We start from the raw sequence: 20,719 nt of genomic DNA, 5'->3' as shown, positions 1-20,719 counted from the left end.
AAACTTCATTCATAAATAAATGACTTTGTAGTTAATAACTCAAAAAATGTACATTTTAACATTTGTAATAGCTTACCTTTTGTAGCTACACAAAAGAACCAGTGTACAAGTTTAAGATGTTGATTTAATAAGGCGCAAACCTTACTAGAAAAAGTTAATTTGAAAAATAGTAAAATTTATCATGCGATTAAATCCTTCATTGATTAACTGAGAGGTTTAGAACCAAGTCTTCTTTCCGGATGAAGGTAAGTTTTCCTTTCATTTTGAAATGAAGTTGGTCGAGGAAGAGAGGAGAGTTATCCGAGGTCTCAGTGACGTTTCTAGTCGGTGGCGCCATCTGCTGGCCTACAACAGGCAGAACATCGATCCAGGTGTAAGGTACATGAACATACATTCCTGTCCCCCAAATATGAGGTTTTTTAAACTGGTCCAAAATATTATCTGTTAAACCCTTTACTTGCTTTAAAGTAAAAAAAAAAAAAAACAAATGAAATGAACACTAATATATACCATTGTGTCATAAATCTAAGATTTGAACTAAATTACTAAAATTATTTGAATTTGAAATGTACCGGAATTAGGACTCCATGTTATCTGTTGAGATTATCCATTGACTCCCGATTAAATGAGGCCAATTTCTCAACAAAAAAAAAGTTTTCTCTTGAATCAGGATCACCGTTTTCCCATAAGATAAAGAGCTCATTTTTCATAATATGCTGACTTAAATCCTGACTGAATATTTTGTGGTTTCCTCACATTATTAAACTCTAGGAGCGTGTCCAGTGTTTTTATTTCAAATCAGAACCGCATAAAGTGCATTTTACATCACGCACAGGACTCCGTTTCGACCGTTCGTCTTTGCTTTTCTGTTAAGTCTCCGCCATTTGTGTTTCTGCATCAGTGGCTCCGCTTAAGGATGACCAGCGGCGCCCTCTGCTGGATGGAGGCGAAACTACAACACTAAAAAGCGTTTGAACTAACCATCAATTGACAATATTAAATCGATTGTTTACATCCCTAACGTAATCTAAAAAAAAAAAAAAAAAACTTTTAAATGACCCTAGCCACAAGAAAGCTCGACACTTTCTTGTTGATCGTAAGGGTTTTGTTTATGAAGGAATCAGACATTTGGGGAATATTTTCATTTACTTTAAACTAGAGTACACATGGACTTCTTACTGTGATTTATTCCAAATTTTATGAACCATTTAAATTCCAATAGTTTTACAGCATAGTGATTAGCATTTTAGATAATTGTCATTACTTTTATTAATTATTTTTTGCATTTGGATGTTTAGTTTTAAGATAAAAGCCGTTTGAAAACAGTACAAATCATATCTAAAAGTTCAAACATCTTTCACTCAGTTCAATGAGAAAGCCAAGCATGAAAATTCTTACTTTTTTTTTATTATTACCCTCTTCCCAAACCTCTCCGAGCAAAAATGTACACAAAAATAAAATTCTCTCATAATTAAAACCAGTGCAGAATGACAGTGGTCATTATTAAATCATTAAGAACTACATTCAAATATTCTTTCCTACACAGAAAAAAATACAGCGGGGTAGAAAAACTAAATATAAGGTAACTTTAGTGTTTTTTTAAACTAAAGTAAAACTTTAGACCAAAGATTGCAGTAATTAAGTGCTCAAGTATAATAATAAAATAAAAAAGTCATTACTGTTACTTTCTGAAGTTGGTAAAAAGAAGAAAAATAAACCCTTATTTAGTGCTTTGGTTGAGATGTGAGCATGAAAGCTAAAATAAACTTTAAAACAGTGTTCTGTAAATTAGTGCCAGAAATAAAATACATATCAACAGAAGAGGGCCTGCCCAAAAAGAGGGGAGGGGAAAAAATCAGCTTAAAGGGAAGAGAAAATATTTACATCCATGGTGTACAATTTAATTTATAAATACATTTTAGATAAATTAGAAAAATAAAACAAACCTACTGTAGTACAATCAGCTACAGCTACTCATTTTAAAATGCCAGTCTTACTATGTGGTGAAAAGTAACTCAAAAAGGCACAGCAATGAATACTAGTTAGAGCGATTTTCCCTGTGAATTCTACAATCCCCTTCGCAATAAACTACAATATAAATTAAGACTTAAAAAAAAATAGACTTGAGCAGCATCTACACTAGCGTCAATAAATTAAGGCTTTACCTGGGGGCTGTGATAAGTTGTCACCCTGGTCGAAACTTCAAAATATTTACATTAAAAATGGAATTACTAATTAATGCCGTTAGTTTTGCATGCAGGCAGATCTGATTCTGTAACAGTAATTTACTATTTATGTGCACACAAACAGGCTTAGAATGCTTTTTTCTTTAGCAAAATTGTGACAAATTAAAAATCTGGATTAAGCAACAAGACTGAGGACCTAAAAATCTGAGTTTAAATCTTTAGGAATGACATCAATTACTCCTCAGTGGCATAAGAAAAATAAATAATAATCACTTTTAAACTCCAAAATAATTTGCAAAAGTCACAAATTTCTCATTCTCTGATATTGATTTTAGGGTTATTGGAGGAAATATTGTTGCTTTACTAGGAACTGAGGCGATTTTACTGTTTTAATATATAATAAACTGTTTAACCATTTCTATTAGAAATGACTAAAACTTATGTTTTCCCTTAATAAAACAGATCTGTATCGCTTTGTGCCAGAGGTCAGGGAAATTATTCTATCGTTAATCTGTAAACATAGTTTTAACAAATCATTATGACGATAAACTGACTGATTCTTACAAATGTTAAGAACTTGTATGGTTGGGTTTGTGACGTTTACCATTTCTTCCTGTCATGGTTTCATAAGAGCATCAATAAAAATAAGGAAATAAGATTAAATATAATTATAGTGCTGTTTTGCAGTGCTTTATGTGAATAAATACCACAAATAATTGTGATAAATGTCCTAACTGCAAGTTAAACACTTAGAAAAATAAAACGGAGCAATACTCTGTTTAGCCTTCCTGTTATCTGCTGAGAGTCTTGCTCTCTCACACTATTATGAAGCACATTTTGGTCCGAGTCATAAATCTGAAAGTCTTTCTTGGTGAGTCTTTCTAAGGTTTTGTGATCCTAGTAATCAGGATTTAGGTCAATAAGCTGCACACAGTAACTAATATTTACTGATATTAGCGCTCTTGTGGAGAAAACTATAAAAATAACAGTTTAGTTTTGTTTATCTGATCTCAGTGATACCCTCAGGGAATAAGGTCAGCAGTTTTCAATAAACTGACTCCAGGTCAGTTCCGTTTTAACGTTTAAATGTGGTTTTACGATCATATTCTGCTACGATCCGACAAAAATATTCTTCCTATGTTCAAGGTTTAAAATGCTTTATCTGGCATATCCCCCCTTTCACACACACAGCTACTACTAAGAGTCTGTATAGTACTGCGCCCCCTGGAGGACATGGGGAAAATATTTTCTTTTGCATTCCCTTGTAATATATGCAGTCAGTTTATGTGGCATCATGAATACTGAACGCCTTTCTCCTACGTTTTTTTTCCATGTAGGAATTCTATGTTAAAATCTCATTTGTGAGTTATCTAGAGTTTTATATCTTCTTCGTTTGGATAAATGCACCACAAAAAGAGAGTAAAACTGGTCAAACTTGGGTTTTCCAGCCGCACTTAAACAAACATGACAAAGTTTCTGTAAGGAGGAAAGAAAAATATATCCAAACTATTTGGACCAGGAGTTATTTTTACATGGGGATCTGGTGGGTTTAGTTGTGTCTTAATGAGCTGTTTTTGTGTGCAGTGATAATTGCACATGATGTCTCGGCGTGTTTTTTGGTGATTTTAATTCCATTTCTTATTAAATGGAAAGGCTGTAATTGCAAAATTGTGTTTTCTTTGCACAGATTTGTAGTGGAAACACGGCCTGTCAAATACACCTTATGAGAAAAAACAAGGTGTATTTGCAAATTTAACGCGAGGGAATGCAAAAGAAAAGAATTTTGCTGTGTCTCTGTAGCATGCGACCAGTGACTACATATACACCAGGTCTCAGCCATGTTTGTCGTGCTCGGCGTCGTCCAGCTCCGCCTCGTCTTCTTCGCTGCCCTCGGACTCGATGGGCTTGGGGCAGCTGTAGGGGTGGCCGTTGTCGTCGAAGAAGCGGCGGAAGGTGAACTCGTAAAAGGCGTGTTCGGGGTGCTTCCCGTTGCGGAACCAACCGTTCAGCGTGTCGTTGTGGTTGCTCTCGTCGTCGCTCTTGCGCAGCTTTTCTGGCTCCACCTCGTCGAAGTTGGACGTGTCCGTCGGGTGAGCGATGGTGGGTATGTACGGCGCCGCCTGCTGCCTGAGGTCGCTGGAGAAGTTGACGCTCTTGAAGAAAGGGTGAGCTTTGATTTCGTCGGCGCCGTTCTTGCCCAGGCGGTCCTCTGGGCCGCGGCACAGCTTGACGATGAGGTCCGACGCCTCCGGGCTGAGCTTGCGTTCAGGGGGGATGTGCAGTGTGCTCTTCCAGTTTATCACCTGGTGTCAACAACACAGACATTAGAGACATCAAACCCTGCAGCTGCAGAATGCTGCGCAGCAGCACTGGCATACCTTCATTTGTGTCTCCAGCGGCGTGTTGGCCAGGAACGGAGGCTGTCCCACAACCATTTCATACAGGATGACACCAACACTCCACCAGTCACACAGCTGGGTGTATCCTGCAGCAGATATCAGTCACATGCAAGTTACTGATTAATGCAGGGATGTCTCACTCATTTTCATTTTGGGCCATATCAAGGCCAGTTGTGGCAGAATGTGATAAAACTCAAACTGTTACAATAATAGATATGCTGTCTGCACATAAAATTAAAATATATTGAAATTATTTTCATATTGACTATTTTTGTGATCGTTTTGCAATCAAAATCACTGAATGAATGATTTTGTAGAGATTAACTAAAACATGTAAAAATATTTGTACTTTTGTTGACGGTATGTGGGACTTTTTATTACTGTCCACACTGACAGTAGCTTGACAAGTAAAGCTGAAGCAGCAGCGGGATAAAAGTAAAATATCGCCACCTGCAGGTGGGAATTAGCAATGTTTTGACCACTATTATGGAAAATTTGCAATTAACTAATTGTACATTATGATTAGTGTGACAAAGTGTGGCGAAATATTGATGTTCTCACATTATTAAACTTGGATAGTTTTAAAATACAACAAAACAGAAACCTCTTTAGTTGATGAACAGAAAAATAAGACAGTAAAGAAATAAAATGTGTGAAACACTCTGTAAGTACCGTTTTTACTTCGCTCCATAAAGTCAACCATGCTTCTTGGCATCATGTATTTTCAATCATGTTCCAATTTTTATCCCCTCCGCTTCTCCGTCAGTCATTTTTGACTAAATAGTTGATGCTAATCCGTCACGCAGATCGTCTGAATGAGGTGAAACCTAAGGAGCTTGACTAGTATTTATATTTCAAAATAGAGCCGCAGCATTTTGCATCCCACAGCGAACTGTTTCTCTTTTCCGTTCTGGATTCCCGCCGCCATATTTGTTTATCAACGGCTAGATGGCGGCCAAAAAACACAAAAAAAAGGTCTAAGCAGACGTTACAAGCAGCTCCGTTGCGCAGCTCGTCTGAATGAGCGCTACAGGTGAAACTTAAGGACATCGTCCAGTGATTATATTTCAAATCAGAACCGCAAAAAGTACATTTTGTATCACACAACGGATTCCGTTTCGACCCTTTCCCTTTTCCCTTCCGGAGTCCCGCCGCCATTATAGTTTCTGAATCAACGGCTCCGGCTTAAGAATTACCAGCGGCGCCCTCTGCTGGATGGAAGTCAAACTACAACACTAAAAGAAGATCTAAATGGCCATTGTAAGTTTATCGACTGGAGCCAATTTTTATCTAATAAACAATTAATCGACAATTAATCGTAAGCTAATTGCTGTGTAATATTCTAGTCAGTACCTGTTCGAAGAAGAACTTCTGGAGCAATGTAGTTTGGCGTTCCCACCAGCGAGTGGGCCAAGCAGCGCTGGTGCTGCCGGGCCTTTCTCCTCTCCAGGGGCTTCATTCGGTTGGAGCAGCGACAGTTGGCTGGATCTTCCCAATCCTTACTGAAGTCCATGCTGTCCTGCCTCACATGATCCCCTACAGAGAGGTCACACATCCTGCTGTCTTTTTATTGGTTAAGAGAATTTCTGGCATGTATCATTAACTAAACAAGCAAGAAAAATGTTTACTTGTTTAATACAATTAATCAGAAGTTCAGGTCAATATAATATTCAGCTAACTGTATTTTGCAGAATTTTAAAGAAAGATAAGTAAATATCCGTTTAATTTCTAAAGCAACAAACTAAAGAAATTTTCAGATAATGTTTTTTATATCAAAGAGACTTTAATGTGTTGTAAAAATAGTTTTACTTTTTGGAATGATGCAATCTTGCTTTATGTTACCATTTTGTTTTTGTTAATAGTACAGATAGGAATGCAAATATGTAATGCAGCATAAATATATAAATGCAAATTATATTATTTTAGATCTAGTTTCCGTCACCAAGTTGAAAACTTGGATACAGTTTTTTCATTTATCACAAATTTCCCACAAAAAGAAACATCTAATTTTCTGCAATGGTTTTATATTTTCTTTGTATTTTAATACCTAAAAGCAGAAATAAAATGGAGATAATTTGCTCCTTAAGCACACATTAATGAAAATTGTTTATTTTTTAAGGTTTTGCATTATTTATAGATGTATACATGAATTAAACTGAATCTTTTTTTAAAGCTCATAAATAAAAAAAACGTAATAAATACATCGACCAAAAATATGCACTTTGGTATGTTTGTTTTGAGTTGAATGTAACTCTGACTAAAATTAATGGTTAATGAGTTGATGCATAAATTGGTACAATCTACACCTGCAAATAACTATAAATCAGATAAAATTCTACTTTTGCATTTAACCTCTTTGTCTTTTGTATACATCATAAATACATTAAATGATGCAAATAAATAATTAAATTCCTTTTGAAAATAAGAACATAAAATTCTATTGTCTAAATTTAAATGGCATAATTCCTATAATGAATTTGAACCAGGCGAAGTTAAAACTACAGCACTGGAGTAGTTCTGGATAAAACACATTTACAGATAAAGGTTTTCTTTTTATACATATCTTGCATTTATAAGTGCAAAATGTATATATATTTTGTACAGTTTAGACTTAACTACTGCTCTGAATATTTTTTCAGTAAATGGCCTTTTTCTGAGTCTGTACACGCCAGTTAATGATTGATTATTTACTAAATTAGTTGAAAATTATTTCAATAATCTATGAATTATGATTAATCGTTTCAAGCCTATTTCAAATATTTGGTTTCAACTTTAAATCAGGCTTTTAATCAAGCGTTGCACTTTATTACAAAATGTTGCAGTTTGAATATCAAGAACTTTCTGAACCTTGAAAACACCAAATTGAAATTCAAGCATTTTTAAGGATTTCAATAACCCGTACAAACCGCAAAACACTAAATTAGTTGTCAATTATTTCAATAATCGATTAGTCACAATTAATCTTTTCTGTTCCAATTAAAATATTTGGTTTCCACTGTAATTTAGGCTTTTAATCAAGTATTAGGTTGGAGTTTAATTACAAAACTGTGCAGTTTGAATATCAAACACCTTCCAAACCTTGAAAATGCGTGAATTTCAATTTGGTGTTTTCAGGGATTTCAAGCACCTGTACCAGCCCTAAAAAGACTATTTGAGTAATCCAATTAATCAATTAATCGTCCAATTAATCGCTTCAGCCTGGGTATGATCTTATAAATCCTTCCTTTTTCTGATGGATTTTAAATTTCTGCCTTTAATAAGGGCACTGCAGCATAATTTATATTATAGTTCTGAGAAGAAAAACTGGGACATGAAAAGCCAGGTTATTGCACTTCTAATAACTGTGCAGGCTTTTTTAAAGAGTAACAGAAACTATAACGCCAAATATCCCTCAACCATCAACTATTAATTTTATAAATGCTGATTAATATATTGGTTTTTATGGATTTAAAATCAGGTGAAGAGGAATGTTACCCACCGCTCTGGTAATACTTGGAGTCGTGTGTCCAGCGGAAACCGGTGCAGAGCCCAAAGTCCGTCAGCTTTATGTGTCCGTCTCCGTCTATGAGAATGTTGTCAGGCTTGATGTCTCTGTGGATGAAGCCCATCTTATGGACGCTCTCCAAAGCGCAGGTGAGCTCCGCGATGTAAAACCGAGCCAGCTCTTCCTTGAAGATTTCCAGCCGGATGAGGAGGCTCATCATGTCCCCGCCGGGAATGTACTCCATGACGAAGTACAAGTTGTCCTTGTCTTGGAAGGAGTAGTAGAGACGCACCACCCACTCGTTGTCGGCTTCAGCCAGGATGTCCCGCTCGGCCTTTACGTGAGCCACCTGGTTCCTCAGCAGCACATCCTTCTTGCGGAGAGTCTTCATGGCGTACAGCGCCCCCGTGTCCTCCTTCCTCGCCAGGGACACTTCTCCGAAGGCGCCGATGCCGAGCGTCTTGATCCGTTTGAACATGGACTTGTCCATTTTGGCTCGCTTTAGGCGGATGTAGTTGGACTCCTTCTGAGAGAGCATCTTTCGCATCTGCTTCTGGGCTTCTGAGCTCAAACCCACCTAAGAAACAAACTCGTTAAAATCTGATGAAGATTTGGAACTGAAAAATGCTTTGAATGGGTTATTTTGTTAGACGCAAAACAGCATAAAAAAAATTAAATATTATATTCAAATATATTAATATATATATTAGCCAGAGCTGGGCAATTTGTCAAGTTTTTGAAAAATCTGGATTTTTGGGTTTCTATACTTTGGAGTGATGTCAGCATAATGAGGGCGGCCATCTTGTTTATTTTACGAATATTAGGGCCAGGCTACAATTTTTTAAGTGTGAGAATTATGTCACAATATTACAATAATACAGTTGCAATAAAACAATAATAAAGTCTTACAATAAAGTCAAAATAATGCTAAAATAAAACGACAATATTACTAGAATAAGGTCATAATATTAGGAGAACGAAGTAATTTTATAACAAATCCGAAACAAAAAATAAAATTATAAATGTTGAGCATCTTGTGAAGTTATACTTTTTTTGTTGGTTTTACAAATAAGAAAATACTTCATCTTTTAACACGTCAGGAACAAATTGTTTTCAGAAGCACAAGTTTCAAAGAAAAAATAAAAACAGAAACTGAGTAACTCGCATTAAATCTTTATAATTATTAGTTTTGTCTGATTAAACCAACATTTCTTGTAATTTTAAGATGTTCTCCTGCTGAAATTGTTTACTCTGCTACAATTATGACTATATTCTTATAAATTAAACAGAAGTCATTGTAACCTGGCCCTAATACTCCGTCGTCCAACTCACAAAAGGGGAAAAAAAGGGAAAAAAATAGACTAAAATCTGAAATCGGATCTGGTGTGACAAAATTGGACATTTTATTTTTAGCCCTAAAACTAGAGACCCACCACTCAATTAGTTAATGTTTCCCTGATCTGCAGACCAAACATTCAAAAATCAGATTTTTTTCAGTGGTTGGATAGATGCATCACCTAACAACAGCATGCACTTTTTCTGAGTTTACTAAAAACATTTTGTTGAACTGGCTGCAGTAAATTTTTTCCTCATTTTGGATGATTCCAGTCCTTAAAACGTCAGTAAGAAGAAGGCTGGGTAAAAAGGTCAAACCTCATTGTTGATCAGTATCAACCAGAAAAAGCCAAATTGGTGCTTTTTACTGGTGCAAATAACCAATAAATACATTAAAAATACAGCTGAAATTATTTAAATCAACTGTATTTTCCTGAATTTTACTCATTGTGACCCAAAATGTAAATATTGATGCACCTATTTGATGAGATGTATGATATCATGCATGCACAAGAGACGCCATGCTTCCAGTAAAAACACAGATATTACACACCTTGCTGAATAAGTGATGTGTTTACATACAGGACAGCAAAGATACGTTTACCTTTTAGATCAGCTGTTAATGACAGCGAGGAGGGAGAGAGAGAGAAGAGAAAGAACAGCTAAGAAAAGACAGGGTTCGCACAATTTCTCAGGAAAATTCAAGCATCCTTCAAGGTAAGTTTTCAAAGTTTTCCAGCACCACATGGAGTTAAAAACAGCACAAATTAACTAAAATATATTACTTATTAATGTCTTGTGGCAGCATTCTGCATAGCAGGGACAAGGTGAACTAAAAATGTAGCAGACTTTATGTTTTGAAATGCCTCACACACTTGACTGGTCTGAGAACAAAACACTAATTTTAAAAAATCCCACATTTTCATCACTTTAGCATATAAAATATAAGCCAACCTTTTATTTCAGTTTCACAGATCAATAAGTGATTGAATCACTGGGAATTATAATTATTAAATCCATCTAAATAATCCAACAAAAGTAACTTCCTGCTCAAATTAAATGCTAAAACACAATGTAGTAAAAAAAAAAACACCACAAAACAAATCCATTAAAAATGTTGTCTTTTAGCAAATAGAAATATTTTTTGTAATTATAACAAACCTAAAACAAGAAAAGTTTAGTCTGACTTCAGACAGCCAAAAAAATTAAATCTGGATAAAATGAATGGCACACGATGCAGATTTTTCATTTTACCACTTTAGTTTTCTTTACACAATATTAGAAATGCATTAAAAATGCAAATAAACAAAACATAATTCCTATTCTAAATAAGAAAAACATTTTATTGCTAAAAAAGCAATGAAAATTTGAACCAGGTGAAGCTAAAACTATTTCATTTGAGGTGTTTTGACTAAACATATTTACAGACAAAGGCATTTTTATCTTAAATGCAAAATGTTTGAACATTTTGTAAAGTTTTAGTTTAATTACTGTTACGAATATGGTATTTCCACAAATAGCTCTTATTTGAGCCTGTCTAGTTAACGATTAATTTATTACTAAATTAGTTGACGATTAACTGATTACTAAATTAGTTGACGATTAACTGATTACTAAATTAGTTGACGATTATTTCAATAATCGATTCATCACAATTAATCTTTTCAGCCTTATTTAAAATATCTGGTTTCAACTGCAGTTAAAAACAAAACTGTGCAGTTTAAAACACTTTCCAAACCTTGAAAACACCTAATTGAAATTCAAACTTTTAAGATTTTCAAACATCTGTACAAACCCTGAAAAGAGCACAATCATTTCAACAATCGATTAATCACGATTAATCGCTTCAGCCTTAGTACAATCTTGTAAATCCTTCCTTTTTCTGATGGATTTAAAATTTCTACCTTTAGCAAAGACACTACAGCATATTTTAAGTCACAATTCTGAGGTTAAAACTGGAAAAAGGGCCAGGAAAATCACTTCCAATAACAATACAGAATAAAACAACAATGGTGCCAATTATCTAACAGCCATACTCTAATAATTTTATAAATGCATTTTCAAGGACTTCAAGCAACAGTACGAACCCTGAAAAGTGAACAAAAGGTTTGAAAAAAAGCTTAAAGTAGAAAAATATTTAATTTAGAGGTGTTTTTTCCTTCTTCTTACCCTTTGCATCTCGCTTTCCAGCTGCTTCCTCCTGCGGATCCTCATCTGGTGGTTCTTCAGGATGTTCTCTACATGCTGCTCCATGAAGAACTTGAAGGCTTGAGGGGAGTACAGGCTGATTCTTCCCGATTCCCCTCTCGGCTCCTCGTCTCTGTTGCGGCGGACCGGGACGGGCGACGTAGTGATCTTCTTTTCGGCTCCGGTCGAGCTTTCGCCGCTTTCCGACGTCTTATCACTGCTGCTCTCGTCGGTGGCCTCGTCTCTGCCTGCACTGTACGGTGGAGGGGCGGGCGAAGGGAGGAGGTGTTTGGGATACGGTGGCGGCGGACCCTGATAGTTGGGGGGTTCCCCGACGATAGGCGCTTGAGAAACCGCAGGTGGCGGGTCGGGATATGCAGGCGCAGGAGGCGACGGTGCAACCTGCTGTATCCGCTGTGGATGCGTTGGAGCGACGGCTGTGTGCATCTTGGGTTTCGGCACGCGCATGCTTTTCACCGGCTGCAGGATGGGCGTCTGCGTGATGGCGGTGACGGTGGTCGCCGACGGCTGGGAGCTGGACGAATGAGTGGGTCGATTGTTGAAGGAGTTGGAGCGAACCGGGATGTTGTGCTGCCACGACGGCGACAAGTCCTGGTTGATGTTGGTGACGGACGCAGAGTGCGGCTGACTGGATGCCAGAGGAGGCTGCAACCACGTCTGAGGAGGAGCCAGGTTGTACATGTCGAGGTTGTGGCTGTTCCGGTTGGGAACCAGCATGGACTGAGGGATGTTTCCTCCGTTTAGGTACGAAGGAGACGAAGCAGGCTGGGGCTCGTTGGAACCCTGTCGGCTGTTTACGGGGTAAGGCGGCGGAGGCTGACGGTTGCCTCCCTGCATGTAGTCCTGCTGAGCGGAGCCATTTTGAGTCCAGGTGGGAGGAAAGGTGAATTTATGGGGTGCAGAGCGCTGATTCTGAGGCGCCGGGTTTGGATACATGTCTGGCCGGGCGCCCTGGGGGACCGGAGACATCCGCGGAGGGAGGTAGTCCAGATTCCCAGAGTACCGCTTGGTGGACGGGTTGCTTTCCCAGGATGACGTGGGAGGCATGCCGTTGCGGTTTGGAGGGGGCGTGACACTTCGCACCTGAGGGGGCAGCGGAGGGTTCACCCTCTGGTTGCTAGCAGAGTGGCCTTGTGGGTAAACGGGAGGCGGTCCAGGGCTGTCAGAGCGGTACGAAATGCCTTCCACCACCAGGGGACCCATTCGAGGAACGAGGGACTCCTTGGATCCTTTCCAACTTGGTCTCCGCAGCACAGCCTGCTGCATGTGAGACGGACCTGCACACAAACACAAAACGTTTACTGAGATAAGAATGATCCACTTTCTGTAGCCTTCAGGTGGCATAAACCTGGAAGAATTTCATCCACTCTTCCTGGATAACATCATCTGTAGGGCTGAAACTATCAATCATTCTGACAATTATTATTATGATGATAATTAATTGATTGTTCTGATAACTAATCGATTAATTAGATATTTGGCACATTCTACAGATTTTTCATTAATCTACTCAAGCTTTTTTCAGTTTAAGATTACAAATACGTTGAAGGAAACAATTAAATTTTTGAAATAAGAAAACCAACATTTTGTAGCCTAAATTATCAGCATTTCTTTACTGTAATTCTTTGTAGCAGAGGATGCATCTGCAGCTAAAAAAATACTTTTATCATCAACATGCGAAAAGCTCAGTCCTTCCTGCGTGATTTAACATGAATGCAGTGCAGGGATTATCTGATTACTATGCTTTGATTTAATTATTGGATCCCAAAATTTGCTTAATAGAAGATTTTTTTTAACTGAATTTGATCCAAGTGAAGCTAAAAATCCCACTGGAGGAGTTCTAGGTAGAATATATTTACAGAAAGTTATTTTTTTTTATCTTAAATATAAAATGTATATTCTTATTATAGAATTTGGGCTTAATTATTGCTCTGACTATTTTTTCAGCAATTGGCCTTTTTTGAATCCGTTTACTACAGTTAATGATTAATCATAAATTCATCATGATTAATCCGATTAATCGCTTCTGCACCAGTTCAGACTTCTTCACAAAAGTTGGAGGCATTGCTCCCTAAAATGTCGTTGCAATTTGTTGCGCTTTCATCCAGGTTTTATATTTGTATGTTATAGTCCCGTTTATACATTTTAAAAGTTTGATTTTTTTGAAATGCGTAACTTTTAAAAACATGGAAAACACCAATTGATACCAAAATAAATGCATCTGTTTTTTTCTTTTAACTCGTCAGTGAAAGCATAGCGCTACAGACCGTGGTGTTAGTCATACTCTTTGACCGGTTGTATTGTCTTTTTTAAGCAGCTGTCCTAAATCCTGCAAACAAATATGGACACCGGATCAAAAGGCACTATGGGTAAAAAATAAAAGAAATGAAAACCTGCACTGTTCCCAGTGGATCTGATGTAATACCTGGAGCTTTCAGGCCTGTAGAGTTGGTGTTAGGACTCATCGAGTCCTGGTAATTCACCTTCCCCTTGTAGTCTGAAGTAACGCGACGGCTGCTGTTGCCCTAGGAAGGCCAAAATAAACTTAGTTTAGAAAATCAATTCAAACAAGCGATCATGCTCAGAGTCTGTTGTTGTTTTTACTTTTACATTCAAAAGCGTGATATTGACTTGGCTTGTTTAACCATTATTATAAGGTTTAAACAAAATTTACTTGCTTTACTACATCTGCGATGCACTTTGAGTCTCTACATACTTGGATATCGTGCAAACCAAAAGGTGATTGTCAGATGTAAAACTTCTTTTGTACTGGTAACTGTACAAACTTGTCACTTCACATTGCATACCTGACATTTTCAAAATAATTCCTCTACACAAAGTGTACCAAGTCTTTCTAGTCAATTACAAAGGTATGAACAGAATGAAACGCTCACAAATCTTTATAAGATTATACATTTGTGAGGGATATCTTACCTCCTCAAATCCAGCAGTTGGTTGTTCCAGCAACATCTGCTTGTTGAGATCAGGGCCAGAAGTGGTAGAATCATTACTCAGTGAATCAGTCACTTCAAAAGGCACCAAAGACTTGCGGATCTTCTGTAGTGCTTTGTGGTGTTGTGAATGTTTTGGGGTGCTGGTGCGCCCCTGGTGCCTTTGCTCTTCAGGGAGCATTTTTGCTTGTCCAGCAGGGTCTACTTTAGGAGGGTCTGAGGGCTTGGTCAGGTTTCGCAGGCTGTTCCGTATATCCTGCAGCATCTGCTGGCTGTTACCACTGTAGTTGCTGGCAGGGAACGTTTTGGGTCGCATCTGTTTGTGTCCTTCGGGTTTCTCCCCTCTCCTCATGTACAAGCATTTATATGAACGACGAAAATGGATGAAGAAGACGTCCACCTGTCCACCGCAGAGATGAAGATCAGGGTATCTGATGTCTTGTTTTCACATCTGCATGCTGCTGCTGAAAACATCCAATATTAAATGCATGTAAGATAAGCAAGCATGCACGTAATGCTACCAAACAGGTTGGGCAAAATGAGACAGAGAGGAGCAATCAACACAGATAAACATTTACCAGAACACAAATATTACGCTGTAAAAACAAATATGTTTTGAGTTGGGATCTATAAACCACAATTTAAGGTATATTAATTTTCTTAAATTTAACAAAACTCCTTTCAGATAAATAGTTTACTTTAAAGATCCAAGATCCCTTCTAATTGATTAGCTTTGTTAGCATCGCACGCTAACTTTGCGCGACTTTAACGTTAACTCTCAGTCGTCGGAAAACATTTATGCCAATAATGGTTGTCACAAATATCTAAATAGTTCAAATAATATACTAACCACCTTTCGGTGACTAAAATTATGAGTTGAACTCGGTGTGAAATCTAACAGCACGGCCTGTGAGTGGAAAAGGCGTCCATTAGCCTCTATTCAACAGGTTAGCCTGCTAGCTCGGAACTTTTAACAGTTAGCTCCCGTCAAGCAACTTACCGCTGTCTGTCTGTAGCTGCCGCTTTTCTCAGCACCTGTTCCTATTTCAGCAACCAACAGTGGTTCCGGTGGTTCCTCTGTGTGAGGGACGTGGTTCTAACCCTAAGCGTCCTTGTTGTGCCCCGCTGGCTGGTTCCTAGTCGTGTTAAAATTCCTGTGATATCTGAATGACAAGTACAAGCTTCAAGGCTAAACACAAACCCCACAGAGTGCTTCCGGTTTTCAAAATAAAGTTCCGCTAACATTATTGTTGTTTACTCGATAAAACCTAAAGCAAGATAAGGAAGATTCATTTTACTTAAATAAAAATGATTAATATTTGATTAACAAGAAAAGGCAAATGCACAATATAAAAAATATCAAAGAATGAATTGATCCAAATATCAAATCTAGAAAAAAATCTTAGTTAGAATATGAAAATGTAAATAGATCAACTAAAATATGCATACCTAAAATGAAATTAAAATTGATTTGATGCCCTGCAACTTTAGATGTGCCTCTGAATAGAATAATTAGGTCATTAGCAAGGCCCTGGAGAACTTATCTACACAAGAAGGAGGTAATTAAGCCATTTCGTTCCAGTGTTTTGTACCTGTGGCACACCTAAAACCTGCAGGACAGCGGCCCTTGAGGAATGGAGTTTGTCACCCACCGACCACATGAAAACACATATGAAAAGGTAAATCTAAATAAAAACAGCATAATCACAACAGAAGAACAGAATAAACAAATTGCTCTTAATTTTTTGTGTAATTAGAAGAAACAAAAATTGCTGATTTAAAAGGTCAAACTTGAGAAATTTGGCCAGATTCTTGATATTTTTTCTTCTAACTTTTCCACACACCTCATCCTTTCACCACCTTTATACCTGCATCTTGTTAAAACGGATTATTTAAATAACAGGAGTATTTGGTATCTTTACTAATGTAATAAACCAAACTGACAGTAATGATTTCATGGAAATCAATCATGGATGTAAAGATAAGAAAAAAGTCATGATAATTCATAACGTTTGTCATTTTATTTACTCAGTTTTAAATGCATCTGTACAAAATGTATTTGTCTTTGAAATGGTGTACAAAAATCTTTAATTTATAATAATCAGTCACTGCAAATGTGAATTTGCCATGCACACTAATTAAGAAAAGGTTCCCATCCAGTGTTTTGGCATCTTTTATTATGAAAATACAATAACAGAGAGACAATAAATGAACTCCAGGCTCTGTTGTGCCTGAAATGAGGAAAACATGTTGTTTTTTTTTGCACACACAAACAGCTCTGTTAAACTGGGACCTGTCTGTTTACAAAAATCGCCTCTCCGTCAGTCCCACAGACCAGACACTGGCCGAGCATGTCCAAGCTGTTCACAGACAGCGTCTGGCTGGGCAGCATGTGCGTCGTCTCCAGCCGGGATTTACTGGAGTCTCCATAGAGCCAGGCGCTGATGATGGACTGGATACCTCCGGCGGGCGCCATGGCGCTGCGGGACGTCATGCTGCTGTTCCTGCCGCCTGGTGATAAAAAGAAATACAACGTTTTACAGCATGAATTTTAATTATGACCTAGATTACTGCTGATGTTGCAGTACAGATATAATCCGGGGTAAAATGTTGTCTGATAACAGTCTGACAAACTCACCAGTCAAATAGCATCCCTACTTTTACATGTGTAAACATTCTTTAAGAAAGTGAATGTGTTGTAAGAATATACAGTGTTTAGAAAAGCTTGAACTCCCAAGAGTCAATTTGGATTTCTGTTTAATAAATTTCCAAGTGAAGGCGTTATAAAATAATATATAAATTAATCTGAACAGTTTCCCAGCTTTGTTTTTGTGAAAAATCCTATCCTTCTTTTGTTAGAGCTGAAACGATTAATCAGATTAATCGTAATGAATTGATTGTTGAAATAATCGTCAGCTAATTTAGTAATCAATTACTCTTCTGGTGATTTTAATATTCAGACTCTAAAAAAAGTCACTTGCTGTAAGAACATCACAGGCAGGGCAGTAATTAAGCCGAAACTGTACAAAAATATAAAATTTTCATTTTGCATTAAAGATAAAAAAACAAACATCTGTAAATATGTTTTATGTAGAACTCCTTATGTGGCATAGTTCCAGCTTCACCTGGTTCAAATTCTGTAAAAATAAAGAAATAATACTCATATTAAGCACCTTTTGCTATCAAATTAATACTCAGTTATTAAATAAACAAACAGATCAGCCATATACTGTTTTGATGCAAAGTCAAGCAGTAAGCGCTGAGCTTTTCACATGTTGACGTTGGAACCATTTTTAGCTGCAGATGCTAAAAATAATCAAACGTTCACTGAAGGAATGATATGTTATTGTATTTCAAGCAATAAAATGTTTATTGTTCTGTTTTAATTGCGTTTTTAATATCAGATGAGATAAGCTTCAGTGGTTTGATTAAATGTGTAAAATCTGATCAGCCAATTTATCATCAGAGTAATAAATAGCTGCGGCACCAATGGTGATAATCTTCAAATTCTGGTCAACAGCCACTTTCAACTTTTATCTCCAGGTTTTTGTGCAATATTAATTGTCAACATTGATATGCAGGTGATCTTATATTTTCACTACATCTAAACAAAAGCACAGAATACGCCTTTATTCCTGGCCCCGTGTATAACAATCCTAAAAGATACTCGCCTTGTAAAAAGGAGGGCATCTCGGACGGGGAGGAAGTCTCCCAGTGCAGCAGTGATCCATCCTCTGAACACGTGAACAGGTGATCAGGGTTCGTAGGGTGGAAGTGAACCTCCCACACTGCTCGCAAAAAACAAAGACACAAAAAGACCATTTTCTTGAAAACTTGAACTTTTTATTGAATCAAGAGACTCAACCATCTTTCCATACCATAATTTTTCATTATGCTGAATTTAAAAAATAAACATCATTCAATTTTAACATTATTTTGCATCAGCGGCCAAATTACGAAGATCTAAGCGTCTGTTATAAGATAATCGATTGTAAGCCAAACCTAATGCCTAGCGAGCTTAATGCCAAGTGCTTGAAATTTTTAAATAACGTGAGAATGAATCCTACTTTCAGCTGAGTGAGCCTCCATGAGAGAGAAGGGCATGTTTCCTTGTCTCACATCCCAGACACAGAGCATTCCATCCTGGCCTCCTGTCGCCACGATGTGCTGCTGGTTCGGATGTCTGTCAACGCAGTAAAGAGGCACTCGATCTCTCGACCTGGTTGAGGAAAAGAAAAATGTCTAATCAGAAGCAAGTAAAGTAGAATAAAATGTAGTTAGTACGTAAACTATCTTACAAAGATAGAATCTGTGATGGCGAGTTGCTCTGCTGCCTCAAGTCCCACAGCTTCAGCTGGCCGATGGAGTTCACTGTCAAAACCTCTGTTGTCCTCAGGTAAGTCACAGCATGAAGCGTGCTGCTGTCTGCGTTCTCTAACACAGGTTGAGCAACACAATAATTAGCAGCTTCCTCCTAACTCAACACTGGGTTTCAAAAGAAAAGGCCATTGGGACTGAAAGTGGAGCTGGGTGATAAATCGATTTTAATCAGTTCATTAAGTTTTTTAATTTTTGGAAAATTCAGATTCCGCCCCTCACCCCCATCAATTCCCTCCTTCGGTTTCCATAGAAACTCCTCATAGTCTGGCCCTAAAACTCTGTCGTATAACCAACAGAAGGGACGACTGAAGTGAAAGCCACTTTTTGAAAACATGTTCTGTCATTTATAATTTCTTTTTCAGAAAAAAATAAACAAAATCTATTCAAATGGGATCTAGTATGAAAAAGATCTGAGATTTTTAAATGATAACGCTCAGCCCTATGCAGGAGTTTAATGTTTTTCTCACCAATGACTCGAACCACTGCTTCCTGGTCGACTCTGAACACAATAATCCTGCCGTCCTCACCGACCGTTACGATTTCAGGACTGTTGCAGGCGACTCCAGTGCTGGGAGCGTTGTCACACGGGTAACGGTGGGCTCTAACCCACTGCTTACAAATGGACAATGTCTGCAAATATAAAAAATCAACATCAGAGACGCTACAACTTTGATGCAAGGGTTCACCCAACATGCTGTTCTCATAAATACACCTCGTGCATCTCAGGACAGTCCAGCCTTTGGAGAACATACACAACAAATTATGTTTCATTGCTGAAAATGTGAGCAGATCTGTCTGCACCTGTCTGTTTTGATCATGGCGGAAGATGGAAACTGCTCCTGTAGATGACACTGTGACGATTCTCTCTTGGTCCAAAAACTAGAAGAAAGTTGAAGTTAAATGAAGTAACTTTTCACGGGAAAGTAATCTGGAAATCCCCCCAATTTAAAGATCGTAACATGCTTCTTTCAGGTGTCTTACCTGGAGGTCAAGAACATCGCCGTAATGCTCATATTCACAGATGAGCTGCGGGTCTCCTTCAAATCCATCTTCCAGACCAGAACTGCCTAGATTCCCAATGGACCAAACAGAAACCTTGTTTTCCTGTAAAAAAAATAAAATAAACAAAAACACAAATTAGGGCTAAGACAATATTCGAAGCAATGATTAGCACTGTAATATTGTTATAAGGTAGAGAAAAAAATTCATACAATATCAGAAATTCCCAAGATATATGAATATAGATCTAGCAACAGTAGCAAAAAATATCTAGCAACTTTGCAGCAAATTACACAACGCTTATCCAGGAAAAATATAGCGAAAAGAAACCCACTATTTATTGTGCATTTACATACTTTGATCGATACAAAATGCAAATATAAATAAATAACAAAGAACAAACATGGTTAATGTTGAATTTGACTTTAATAAAACTGCTGCTAACCTCGTTGTCCCACGATCCAATCGCAAATATATCGGGCTGCTGCAAAGACGAATACGAGACTGGACGCCATCTCGTCTTGCTGATTTTCTGAGACACGTATTTAGCACTTTCCATTGAAACACACACTTTCTAATACTTAAAAATATCTTTTTATTATTCTAAGTACTGAAGTTAGCTTAGCTTTACGTACGCGCCCGCTGCTTTGTACGTAGCTACGGTGGCGCAGGAGGTTAAAAAGTAAAACTAAGCTTTTTTCCCCCCCATGTGTCCATGAAGCTTTACGCCACCTAGTGGTAAACCGTTGTGTGACTGCGGCAAATCTCACTGTGACA

General features: G+C 37.6%; 2 protein-coding genes across 2 annotated transcripts; both read right to left on the bottom strand.

Moving 5' to 3' along the window:
* Window positions 1-1,385: 1,385 nt before the first annotated feature.
* Window positions 1,386-15,774, bottom strand: lats1 (large tumor suppressor kinase 1). Its single transcript, XM_088002170.1, has 8 exons — window positions 15,564-15,774; window positions 14,547-15,027; window positions 14,038-14,137; window positions 11,574-12,889; window positions 8,064-8,646; window positions 5,939-6,121; window positions 4,565-4,671; window positions 1,386-4,489 (listed from the first exon to the last, which is right to left on the bottom strand). Exons 2-8 carry the CDS (start codon window positions 14,913-14,915, stop codon window positions 4,019-4,021), a joined length of 3,129 nt encoding a protein of 1,042 aa, XP_087858296.1. The 5' UTR covers window positions 14,916-15,027; window positions 15,564-15,774; the 3' UTR covers window positions 1,386-4,018.
* A 946-nt stretch (window positions 15,775-16,720) lies between these two features.
* Window positions 16,721-20,713, bottom strand: nup43 (nucleoporin 43). Its single transcript, XM_015002063.2, has 8 exons — window positions 20,388-20,713; window positions 19,925-20,047; window positions 19,745-19,822; window positions 19,411-19,573; window positions 18,862-18,997; window positions 18,631-18,782; window positions 18,235-18,351; window positions 16,721-17,074 (listed from the first exon to the last, which is right to left on the bottom strand). The coding sequence occupies exons 1-8, from the start codon at window positions 20,499-20,501 to the stop codon at window positions 16,845-16,847; spliced, it is 1,113 nt and encodes a 370-aa protein (XP_014857549.1). The 5' UTR covers window positions 20,502-20,713; the 3' UTR covers window positions 16,721-16,844.
* Window positions 20,714-20,719: the final 6 nt, after the last annotated feature.

The sequence above is a fragment of the Poecilia mexicana genome, unplaced genomic scaffold, assembly GCF_051168715.1.
Source record: "Poecilia mexicana isolate PSO_F unplaced genomic scaffold, ASM5116871v1 scaffold_21, whole genome shotgun sequence".
NCBI lineage: Eukaryota > Metazoa > Chordata > Actinopteri > Cyprinodontiformes > Poeciliidae > Poecilia > Poecilia mexicana.
The sequence above is the reverse complement of the archived record's forward strand: the minus strand, read 5'-3'. Positions and strand labels throughout refer to the sequence as shown.